Below are 11,814 nucleotides of genomic sequence, written 5' to 3' on the forward strand. Positions count from 1 at the left end.
CGGCCCCCTACTGCGGGCAGGGGCGAGGCTAAAAAACAATGTAGCACACCGGACACAAAATACAATATCACTCTTTTATCTTAAAAAGTAGGGCGGGTTCTGGGTTAAGTACACAAAGCACCTAAGTCCTTCGGGGAGTTTAGTGTCAGTTCTACAAAGTAAGCTTTGGCTTCCTGGCACCAGTGAGGCTCAATCTTCCAGAAGTCTTCCAGAAGTCTTCCAGAAGGCAGGTGAGGAGAGGGATCCAGCAGCCCTTCCTCTTCGGTCACAGTCACGGGGTGGCCTTGGGGCCAGAGAGGAGGAGACAACAGCCACGACAAGAAGACATCAAATATCCAAGGGCTATTTTACAAGGGCTTCTTCTGGGGCAGGTCTACCAATCACTTCATAAACGCCACTTCTGGGATCTCACCCTTGGCCTTAGGAAGAAAGAAAAGGTCAATAGAGCCAACCCCTTTCCCCCAACCCCCCTGGCTGGCTTGACCCTCTCAAGGCCCAGAAATCCCTGGTCTTTTTGCTGCCAAATTCCTGAAACTTACCTTGAGATGAGTAAAGGCCTGGGCAGATATGGTATAGTCCCAGTTATTGTCCTGAAGGCACCTTGAGTGGGGGAAGAACAGGCACCACAATCAGAACCAAAATGCACTCACCCTGCTCACTAAACGCCTCTTCACAATCCTTCCTAGAGAAACACTCACCCGTGTGTACCAAAATTACATACATTCTTGCACTATGTATTACAAATGAAAAATAAGTAAAAATTCAAATGTCTATCACTGGTCTACTGGATACAAAGGATAAGCAGCTGTCAAAAGAAGTAATTTTTATAAATTACTAAGGTAATCTTTTTATAACGATAGGTAAGACATTCACGGGGTAAGCAAAAAAAAAAAAAGTTGCAGAACTGTAAAATTGTTGCTCTGCTGATTTAGGCATAGACCACATTTTTTTTACAGGCCATATTAAAATCTGGGCTTTCAAAATATCAGGAGCACTCATTCACGCCCACCCCTACCTCCATTTACCCCTACTCCTACACATGCCCGGCACTTACTTCTGGGACCACTCCAGGTTCATGCCAGACTGGGTAGAGAACGCCTGCAGCATCTCCTGCTGCTCTGGGGACAGGGTGGGCACTGGGCTGGAGGAAGGGGTGGGTGCGGGCATGGCGAAGGCTCTCTGGATCTCGTCAGGGCTGGCGTTCCGCACAAACAGCTCGTCGTTTACGATGCACAGCCTTTGGGACAAAAAGCACTTTAGACAGCTGGACAGACAGCCAACCTCAACTTCCCAACATCATTTCTGTTCTCACGTTTGATACTTTTATAATACCTGACAGATTCTTTCAACGCCCCAAAGTTCGCTTCCCCACTCGTGGTCACGTTTTATCATTTACGCCCCTTCCCACAGAAACCGTGTGTGGGGGCAGACGCCAAACACACGGGAATTATACATTCTTCCCCAACTCAGGACAGTTCTTCTCCCCGTGGATCTTCTAGACAGAACAACGAAGTAAGTAGCTTATGCTAGTTTCCCGGTGACAAAACCTGCTCTTCGCTCAGACACCCAGACAGGCAGCGTGGCTCCCGAGCCCAGCTCACGGCCGTGAGAGCTGCCTCCTGATGCCCACTTGCCTTTCTGAAATTCTGAAAATATCCTGAGGACTTGTTCCCCTTTTGTGTCCCCCACCAGTTTCCACATGCTGGCCATGGGTTGGGACTGGGACCCCATGTGATAAGCCCAACTCTTACCCTGAGTTACTGGCAGGAACAGCCACAAACGTCCGGGTGAAGGCTCGCAAAGAATCCCGAGACTTTCCGTCCACTGTAACATCAACAACAACGACGACCCCTCAGAACCAGCTCCACACTAGGTTTACTAAAAGCTGCGCAATCCTGGTCTTACTCGATATGACTAAACTGAAGCAGACCAGACAGATGACCCCAGGCGTACAGGGGAGGAGAGGGGAAGAGGCGTGTCAGAGGCCAGGGCGAACCACCACCAGGTAGCCCAGCGGCCGGTGTCAGGCGCCCCCCCCAGCGACTCCCCAGGGCGGAGCTCTTACTAAGCCCCTTCACAAGAAAGAATTTGAAGCCTGCAGATACTGTAAGTTGTCCACACATCCATGGGCTCAAGGCTGGATGGAAGCCCAGACCTGCCTGACCCCAGAGTCTGTGTCCTCCTAATCCTCAGGCTTTTCCCATTTCCCAGACAGGAAAGACAGGTGAAGGGAGGCCTCATGAAGGTGGCTTGAGGGCAGAGGAGGAGGAGGTCAGGGACAGAGAGGGAAGGCAGCTGAGAGGGCCATGGAAAAAAATCTCGCTGTGGGAGACCCACTCTGCAAGCTCAGGACCCCAATATTCTTACCTTCTTTGAAGACCCCGTTGACAGAAAAACACAGCAACGTACTCTGAAAGAGAAAAGGCATCAGTCACCATGCGGGCTCCCGGCCAAAGCCCGAGGCCCCCAGGGCTTGTAAGTGCTCCTTCCTTCAGTTCTGGTTTTTGTGGGGAAGAAACAGGTGCTTACCGTCTGCGCGCTTATGTCTACCACAAAGGAGTTGACGTCGTGCTGGGTTTTGGGCAGCTCATTGAGGAAGGCCACGACGTTAAGTCGTGTGTGCTTCAGCAGCCGGAACCGCAGGGCTGTGGGGGAGGAGAACCCAAGATCAGGGGCTGCCACTTGCGCTGGGCCCTGTGACTGGGCCCTGTGACGGAGTCCCGCCCCGCCCCGCCCCATTTCTCACACTGCTGTGCTCACTTACTTGGGTCTTTGAGTTTCTTCACATTCCTGCTATCCTTGAAGTACTCGGCCAGGTTGCTTCTAGAGGATTAAGTGGAAAAGGAGGCCCGGGTCAGAGCAGCATGCGCGCCAGCAGGGGCTCGCGGGGGCTCCCGGGCGTGGTGCGGGGCAGGCAGCAGGTGGGGACACTCACCGGGCAGGGTTCTGGGGGGTGAAAGGAATGCTGAGGGAGCAGCAGGCCCCATCGTGGTAGGCATCCAGGAGCCGCTGCCGGTCCCCGGAGTCGTACACGGCATAGTACCTGGGCAGAACACAGAAGGGGAAGTCTGACTCCCCCGCTGGCTCCCCAGAGCGGGCTGTACTGTGCCCCGCCCACCGCTCCCCAGCCTCGGGGCCTGCGGTATACTTACTGCTGCAGGAAGTGCAGGACCAGACTCTTCAGGGTCTCTGTTCCAAAGTAGCTTCCCTGGAACCACACAGGTATCAGGACCGCGTAACTGATCCTTTCCTCCCCACCCTCGTCCTAACTGCCCCCTTCCTACCTTGCAGGGCGGCAACATTGTGGGGGCTTCGACATCAAAGGCAATTGGCGGGGGTAACTCATGGCCGTCCTGCAGGAAGAAGTGGAAGTCGGCCGCGTGAGCAGAGAGAAAAGGCTGGTTGAGTAATGAGGCGGGCGAACGCGGAACGAGGGCTCAGAGATCAAGTGTCAAGGACATGTGCAGAAGGTCCAGGAATCCAGAGAGGGGCAACTTTTGTCTACAGGCCTCTTTCTGAAAAGGATCATAGCCTTTGCCAGATTCTCAAAGGGCTCCATGTCTCCAGATTCCTGGTCATACAAACACATGAGAGGCGAGAGCTTCTGGGTGGGAGAGCTTGCGCTCGTTAGAAAAACCAGAACGGGCCCCCGGGTGGCTCAGTGGGTTAAGCGGCTGCCTTCGGCTCAGGTCATGATCCCAGCGTCCTGGGATCGAGTCCCACATCGGGCTCCTTGCTCCACAGGGAGCCTGCTTCTCCGTCTGACTCTGCCTTCCACTCTGTCTGCCTGTGCTCACTCTCGCTCGCTCTCTAACAAATAAATAAAATCTTAAAAAAAAAAAAAAAAAAAAAAAAAAGAAAAACCAGAACGGGCCCCCGGGTGGCTCAGTGGGTTAAGCGGCTGCCTTCGGCTCAGGTCATGATCCCAGGGTCCTGGGATCGAGTCCCACATCGGGCTACTCTGTGGGGAGCCTGCTTCTCCCTCCTCCCTCTGCCTGCCACTCCCCCCGCTTATGCGTGGACGCTGTTAAATAAATAAACCAAATATTACAAAAAAAAAAAAAAAAAAAAAAACAAAGGAAAGAACAAAGAGCTACAGACTTACCAGGCGTAGTAACTTGGGAAATCGTTCTCGAATGGCGCTGTCAAAAACGGGACGCGAGTGAGTGACGCTTCAGAGCCACCGTGCCTCCTGAGCTGCTCTAGGAGCAAATACTCCAATGCCCAAGGGACCGCCCACCCCATCCTGCTTGTCCTCTCACTCCTCCCCAGCCTCTGAGCCCTGGGGAAAGAGGCCCCACTCCCCACCTCACCCGGGGCACCCAGGAATGACCGCCTTGAAGACGGACTCTCTTCTTGCTGCCTGACCCGAGCGCCACGAGAGCAGCACTCCCAGCCCAGGCTTTAAGCCAGGACGTCCTTCCCCTCCCTGCCCCCCTTACCTTCCACCTACTCACCTGTGCAGCCCCGGGAGGAGGGAATGGGGTGGGAGCCCAGGGGCTCCGCTGCCTCAACAGGTATCCATCAGTTCTGCCCGGTCTGGCCGTGGCCAAGACCCGAACACACCACAGGGATGGCACAGGATGTTGGGGCAGGGAGATGAGCAAGGCGGGGGCAGGAAGAGGGGAGGTGAAGGAAGAAGACAGGGAAGGAAAAGAAGAGGAAGAGAGAGAAGGCAGGACGGGGCCAGAGCAAGGGCGAGCTGGGGAGACGGAGAGGAGCAGAAAGTAAGAAGACAGAGAAAGCGAAGCCAAGGCCAAAGAGCTGCAGACGGCAAGGAGGCATCCCCGAAACAAGGAAGAAAAAGGGAAGAAGACACCCACACAGCCTTCTCCTTTGGCTGCCCCTTGCCCCGTGGTCCAAGGTACAGACAGGAAACAGGTGCTTGCTGCAGCCGGAGGGCACATGCTGTTGGCCAGGTCTCAGTCTGGTACCTGGGTCCCGATCGCAGCTGGGCGTGGGAAGCGAAGCAGCCATGGGGGCAGGAGACCTCCCTCAGAAGGGGTGAGGGTTCAGGCCCCTGCAAAGTTGGGGGGGTGAGGGTCTGCGCCCCACCTCTGTTGGCCCCCAAGTTCTCTCCTGATGGCCCCTCTGCGACTGTGCCTGTCTTAGGTTGTTCCTTCCCTGAGGAATCTTACCCGTCTCTGGCTAACCAGCCATCCTCCGGGGCCAAACAGGGTGACGTGAGGTGTGCGAGTGAGGGCGGGGCAGCGCCCCCCGAGAGGGTCAGTGCTCTGTCTCCTCGGTAGCCTATGCCCCCGTGGCCTCCACGCCCAGCGCCTGCCTTGGGCTTCCCTCGCCTGCTGGCGGGGCCCTGGCTCTGGTCACATGGCTTGGGGAACCCAGGTTTCTTCTCCAGGAAGGGCCCGGCTCATAGCTCTGGGCAAGAGAGACGGAGTGCATGGCACCAGCTCCAAGGAGGCCTCAACCTCAGCACGAGGGGGAAAGCCCAAGCAACCACCTTGGGCATGTGGATCATGAGAAGAGTCCCTCTTGGCAGAATGACAAGAGGGCCCAGCACCAGACAAAGAGGGGAAGGCCCATCCACGGGAAGTCCCTGGAGGGACGCCATTCTCGGCCCAGGGATACCAGGCTCTTGGCACAAGGCAGCTCCACATATGGGACACGTACGCAAGACACCCCCAGGTCACAGTAGAAAGCGGGAGATGCCCTTCCTGGAACAGCAGGGTGGGGAGACTCTAGAAAAGGCTGTGTTTGGGAAGAGGAAAGACCACAGAACAGCAAACAGGTAGTCAGGGGAGAAGGAAGGGAAGGAGACCTCGGGGCCAAGCTGGGACACACGGACAGACGAAGGGAGGAGCACGTGATCCTCCCAAAGGACACGTGGTTCAGCTCAGGGCTGCACATCTCCTGCAGACGGGCACTGGTCAGGGTGCATTAGCTCAGCCTCCCGGGGGGTGAAGGTCCCCAGGAGGGGAGACAGAGGCTACAACTGACCTGATGTAGGTAGACTGGTCTCGGAAGGTGTCGCACAGTGGGTTTCCGTCGAGCCACAGCTCTTCCAGCTTCAGACCTTTTATCCTGTCCAACTCCCTCTCAGACTTCAACTGTGGAGAGCGGGGGAGAAAAGAGCGCTCAGGACACCCCGGTAAGGAGAGCCAGCGAGACCCCCAGCCCCGAATGTCCCTGCCCGAGCGTCTGGAGCCTCCTGCCGTCAGCCGGCGAGCCCTCCACTCACTCCGCCCGTGACACTACCAGGCCCTCAGGTCTCACCTCATTCCCGGAGAGGTTGAGGATCTTCAGGCTGGGTGCTTTCTGCACAAGGCTGGACATGTCATCCAGCCTGTACAGCCTGTTGTTGCTCAAGTTCAAGGACAAAAGCTGTGGGCAGGGAAAAGTTGAGAGGAAGCTCTGCTGACGAACCATTCAGAGACACACCTGCCTCCCGACCCCACCCTACCCACCCCAGCCGGCTTCTTCCTCCCGTCTCAAAAGCCGACAAAGGCCTCACCTCAGGGATGTTCTCCTCAATGATTCGCAGCGTCGCTGCCATGCAGTTCCTGCGGTTCAGGACAACATCGATGTTCTGGGCCACCAAGTCTCCAGGAAGCAGAGAGGAAGGAAAGGCAAGTCTGAGAAGCTTTCCTTCCAGGCTGGAGCTCGTACCAAACCACTCTCAGATCCTCCCCACCCGACAGATCCCCCTCGGCCTCCACCTCCCTGAGGATGACGGCTACTGGCCCTACCTGGGTCCGAACGGAGCCCCTTGAGGTCAAGCGCTTGCAGGGAGCCATCATATCGTTTGCTCATGATTAGCTGCAGGGCAAGGGAAAGGGGCCGGGGGTCACTCGTGCTGTGTGGAGGGCTGGGGATGGGCGAAGTGGGAGGACCGGAGTGGAAACGCGGGACGGGAGCCTGCCTCACCTTTAGCTGCTCGACCTGTTCCGGCTTCAGTTCATTCTGTACCGAATGGGGAGGGGCAGAGGAGTTGATGATGATCGATATCTGGAGACCAGATGGGGAGAGCAGGGTGAATTCCAGAAAGGCCTGAGCTGGGGAGGGAGGGAATGCCCGGCTGAGACCAACCCCCAGGCAGGCCAGGCCCTTTAAACATACCCTTCTGTTTTCCTGATCCAAAATCTTATAGTTGACGGCCTTCAACGCAGAGGCAGTACTGGCATCTTCAACAAAAAACTGGGCCCGTGTGTTTTCATAGTGAAACTGCACGGAGAAGAAACAGAGGCGTGTGAGACTCGGAGCCCAGGGTCCCCCCAAGTCCAGCTGGCCCCTCGCCTTCCTTGGTGTCCCGCCAGCCACGAAGGCCTAATCTCACTCACCTCAATGGGGGTGAAAGGGACACTGCACTTGCTCTGAATCACGTTCAGGAGCCACGACTTGTCGTACTTTCTGCCATAGGGAATCTAGAGGACAGAGGAAAGGCAAGACCTGTACCGCAGGCTGACGGGCAGACCCACAGTGCACCTTTCGCACCTGCCAACTTTCACAAGATTTCCTGAAGAAAGGGCCAGTTAAAAGCTTTTTACTCAAGTCAGACACAGACTGCTTCCTCTCCTTTCTGTCCATTTAAACTCAGTATTCCTCAAGAAAATAAAACTTTTTGGGTCTAATAGGTCTAAGACATGATTGAGACCTGGCCCACCCCTCAGGGGCCTTAAGAGACCCCAAACCCCACATGCGGCTTGAGCCACGCGGAGACAGTCAGAGCAGTTCCTCCACTTCCCACCGAGTTAATCACGTTTTCCTTTAGCCGATGTCCCAATCCCCCTACCCCATCCTGCTTGTCACTTCGTCTCCTTTCCCGAACCTGCTCTTAGATGTTCTAGGAGAAAGGACAGACTACTGACTGTAGAGAAAACAGCAGAGAAGATTGACTTTGTCACGTGAAAAGTAAAGACCTTCACTCGGAGCCCAGCCCCCTCTCTCCCTAGCAGCATCTACTTCCCCGGACACTCACTGTAATGTTATTTTATTTTTTTTTTTAGAGATGGGGGAGGTGCAGAGGGCGAGAGAGAGAATCTCAAGCTGGCTCCACACCCAGCACGGAGACCAGGACACAGGACTCAATCTCGTGACCTTGAGATAATGACCTGAGCCAAAATCAGGGATTGCTTAGCTGACTAAACCACCCAGGCACCCGGACACTCACTGTAATCTTAAACCAGTTTCTTGAGGTCCCATCCTGGCTGGTGCCAGCTCCTCCTCTCTCTGGAAGAGTTCTGTCTCTCCGCACAGTAACATGAATGCGATCTCGATCGTGCCAACTGTCACCTCGACGGTTGGGTCGGGAAGGATAGGGGTTGCTGTGGGAAAGCAGAGAATAAAATGTCCACAAACACTAGGAATGTCTTCTCAACGGCTTCCCACGCTGTTGTCAGGATTGCGGTTAAGACTGTTCAAGCATTAACCTGGCCCTGGCATCTCTCACTTCTAGAAGTGGGAAAAGAAAAGGTGTGGGCAGAAGAGAGCCAGATAAGTAAGTGGGTCACTAAAATCAAACCAGATCAACTGGTCACTTACTGTCGTATTCGGGGAACATCTTGGGCATCACTCATTGCCACATCTCTGTCATCTTCCTCCACGCGGGAAGATCGAATGCCAGACCCTCCTCTTCCAGACCTACGGTTCCCTTCACCATACTTCCACCGGAAAGGACCCCGGCCTTTCTTTCTTCTTTGAGGGAAACTAACGCGGTCATCGTGCTCTGGGGTTAAAAACAACATCGATTAGAAAACATGTTGCTAGTCCGCCCTGCTGTGGCGATCACAGCATCCAGCAGCCTGTGTTATCGAATGACATATACACCAACTATGAGCCCACTTCCACACAAACTTCTGTCTGTTGGGAGAGAGAACCCTCTCTGGGGCTTGGCAGCATGGGGGAAACATTACTGGAAGACAGCGTAGAGCTTTAGAAAAACGAGTCAGAAACTGAAACCTAGGGAGAGAAGAAGCAAGATGTGGAAGTGTGAGAAGAATGTGGACTCGGTGTGGAACCGTAAAGTCACATGAAATCTGCCTGCTCTTGGCCTCCCAAATCTATTACACCTCTCTCAAAATCTGGATGGTGACCTCTCTCACATCTCTTAAAACCAATCAATCATAATAGTTACATCAGCTTTCAGTAAACATGCTTCCTTCTTTTGCCTACAGAGTACAAATGTCGTATGGTTATAAATATAATCAATTTAAGGGCTTCTTTAAAATTCTTTTTTTTTTTTTAATATTTTTATTTATTTGACAGAGAGAGATCACAAGTAGGCAGAGAGACAGGCAGAGAGAGGGGGGAAAGCAGGCTCCGTGCTGAGCAGAGAGCCCGATGTGGGGCTCGATCCCAGGACCCTGAGATCATGACCCGAGCCGAAAGCAGAAGCCCTAACCCACTGAGCCACCCAGGCGCCCCCTTCTTTAAAATTCTTGTTCTCAAACTGCCACACTGAAGTTTTGGGAGTGAGCTCTTTATTTCCTTGGCCAGAAATGCTTAAAAAAAATTTTTTTTTATTAGAGAGAGAGAGAGGGAGAGAGCGCACAAGCAAACGCATGCACAATTAGGTGGGGTGGGGCGGAGGTGGGGTAGTGGAGAGGGAGAAGCTATCTCCCCACTGAGCAGAGATCCCAACACTGGTCTCTATCTCAGGACCCTGGGATCATGACCTGAGTCAAAGGCAGATGCTGAACCAACTGAGGCACCCAGGCTCCCCCCAGAAATGCTTTTTTAACTGGAGACAACTCTTAAGATTCAGGTTCTAGTGGCAACTAGGGAGCTCAGCCAAGGGTCCTTGACTGCTCTCCAGGAACAGGACCCTCTGAATGCTGGTATAGGAATGGCTTCCCCCAAAAAAGGTCCATGCAGGATGCCTGGGTGGCTCAGTCAATTAAATGGCTGCCTTCAGGTCAGTTCATGATCCCAGAGTCCTGGGATGGAGCCCCTCATCCGGACCTGCTTCTCCCTCTCCCTGATGCTCTGCCTACATGTGTTCTCTGTCTCTCTCAAATAAATAAAATCTTTAAGAAAGAAAAAAAGAATCGACGACTCCCAAGAAGGTGTGCCTCATGCCTAGCAGGCTGCAAACAATGAACCTTAAGAAATGACTACAGGAAGGAAAAAACCAAACAAACAGCTGAATAGCAGACAAGGCTAATATTCACCGACAACTTTCTCCAGGGCCAGGCACTAGGCTCCAGGAACTTGATAGGAATGATCTCATTTAACATACACAAGGGCAAACTTCGGAAATAAGTACAGTCGCTACCTTCTTAAGGAGATAGAAAGATGAGGCCTGGGAGTGGAATTCACTCAAGCTTGGTGAAGACAACTCAGGACTCAAACCTCAGCTGTCATGTGCTCCTAACCACTTCTCTGGCCTGAAACCCTGCGCAGTGTTCGGACTAGCACAGCGAGTTGGTGTGGAGGTTTAAAATATTAAAGCCAAAGCCAAGGCCGCAGGGGAGGCGGGGCAAGAGACTGGACGCGGTGGAAAAGAGGACACAGGTAGCCGATGAGCACGGCAGTGACTCACATTAAAGGAAGAGTCTGGCCGCCAAACTCAACTGACAGGCATCAACCATCCACAAAGTTCAAAGGAATCTCGCCGCCCCACTGCCCGGCCGCCCGCTCCGAGCCGAAGCTCCTCGCAACGCCAGGATTCCCGCGTCAAATCGCCCGGCTCCCAGCCCCGAGGGCGGCCAGGCCCGCGGGTGGCCTCGCCCCCGGCCCGCGCCGCCGCCGTCCCCCGCGAACGCCCGGCCTCTCGCGGCCTCCCGCCCCGGGGCTGCGGCCTACGCCGGCGCCGCCCACCGGGGGCCCCAGATCGCCTCGCTCCCCGCCCTGAGGCCAGCACTGACCGTTGTAAGACTTCCCCTCGTCCGCCATGGCACAGTGAGAAAGCAGGGCCGGCTCAGGCGCGGACCACAACGCCGCCAAACGACCGAACACCCACAAGCGCCCCGGCCGAAGCGCTCCTACGCCCGGCGCCACCGCATTTATTCTGCGAACTGCGTCGCGCGCCGCCGACGTCCCCCTGTGGTGGGCGGTGCCGCCGGAGGAGCGCAGCCGCCTGCGCGTGCGCACTCGGCGGGCGGCCGCGCTGGGGGCGGGGTCGGCCGATCCGCGTCCCGCCAGAGACCGACCTGCGCTCGCCCTGTTGGACCAGGCCTGCCGCGCTGCCTGCTTTCTTCGGTCCGTCGCTACGCCAGCACCTCTGGGCTAGCGCTGGAGCAAAGAGCAAGCCCCTGCAGCCCAGGTCTTTTGAGAGGAACAGGAAAGGGGGTCGCAGGAAGGGCTTCCGAGGAAGGGGAGCCCTGGGCTTTGGAGCGGTAGTGATGGTTCGGAGACCCCTAGCGGTGCACAGCCAGTATTGAAGTCTCAGCCCAGCCCTTTGCCAGCAACCCACAGCAGCTGTGCTTTCCTTGTCTATAAAATGGATTATCAGGGGAGAGAAAACTGAAACGTAAACTCCAAGAGAGCTGGAACCTTGACCAATTCGTGGCTTTTCGTCCTCCAGCTTCTGGCTCAGTACCCTGCCTGGCATGTATCAAGAACTCAGCACTTGTGAAATAAAATGAATTTCCGATCTATGCGTCCTCCCCAAGAAGAGCTGCCGAGTCAAACGAATCGACCATTTTTACAGCTTTGGCAACCAACTATCTTCACAACCTCCCCACCCACCACCGAGGTGCTGTGCGAGAACTAAGCTTGCGTCAGTAGGGCACTGAGAATGCAAGCAAGACCACCTGCTGAACAGAAACCAGGGAGAGAGGAAATAGTACAATGCCTGGGCTAGAAAAGGCGAGTTCTCCTAGACTGCCCCCACGCACCTCCCCAAAGTTCTAGGGC

At 55.0% G+C, this 11,814-nt stretch overlaps 1 protein-coding gene across 1 annotated transcript; it reads right to left on the reverse strand.

Moving 5' to 3' along the window:
- Positions 1-60: 60 nt before the first annotated feature.
- NXF1 (nuclear RNA export factor 1) lies at positions 61-11,237 on the reverse strand. Its single transcript, XM_082748166.1, has 21 exons — positions 10,824-11,237; positions 8,500-8,683; positions 8,129-8,282; positions 7,299-7,382; positions 7,078-7,182; positions 6,886-6,966; positions 6,708-6,777; positions 6,473-6,561; positions 6,235-6,342; positions 5,959-6,068; positions 4,106-4,142; positions 3,285-3,353; positions 3,153-3,208; positions 2,936-3,043; positions 2,765-2,823; positions 2,530-2,645; positions 2,368-2,410; positions 1,752-1,824; positions 1,055-1,237; positions 540-600; positions 61-419 (listed from the first exon to the last, which is right to left on the reverse strand). Exons 1-21 carry the CDS (start codon positions 10,849-10,851, stop codon positions 381-383), a joined length of 1,857 nt encoding a protein of 618 aa, XP_082604292.1. The 5' UTR covers positions 10,852-11,237; the 3' UTR covers positions 61-380.
- Between the last annotated feature and the right edge of the window lie 577 nt (positions 11,238-11,814).

Source organism: Mustela nivalis (assembly GCF_964662115.1).
Source record: "Mustela nivalis genome assembly, chromosome: 9".
Lineage (NCBI taxonomy): Eukaryota > Metazoa > Chordata > Mammalia > Carnivora > Mustelidae > Mustela > Mustela nivalis.

Excerpts from the sequence above, each read along its gene's own strand:
- NXF1 (XM_082748166.1), bottom strand. The coding sequence starts at position 10,851 with ATGGCGGACGAGGGGAAGTCTTACAACG. Across the intron at positions 7,383-8,128 it reads GAAACTGGTTTAAGATTACA|ATTCCCTATGGCAGAAAGTA; the intron begins GTGAGTGTCCGG and ends TCTGTCCTCTAG. Across the intron at positions 2,824-2,935 it reads ACCCCCCAGAACCCTGCCCG|AAGCAACCTGGCCGAGTACT; the intron begins GTGAGTGTCCCC and ends TTAATCCTCTAG.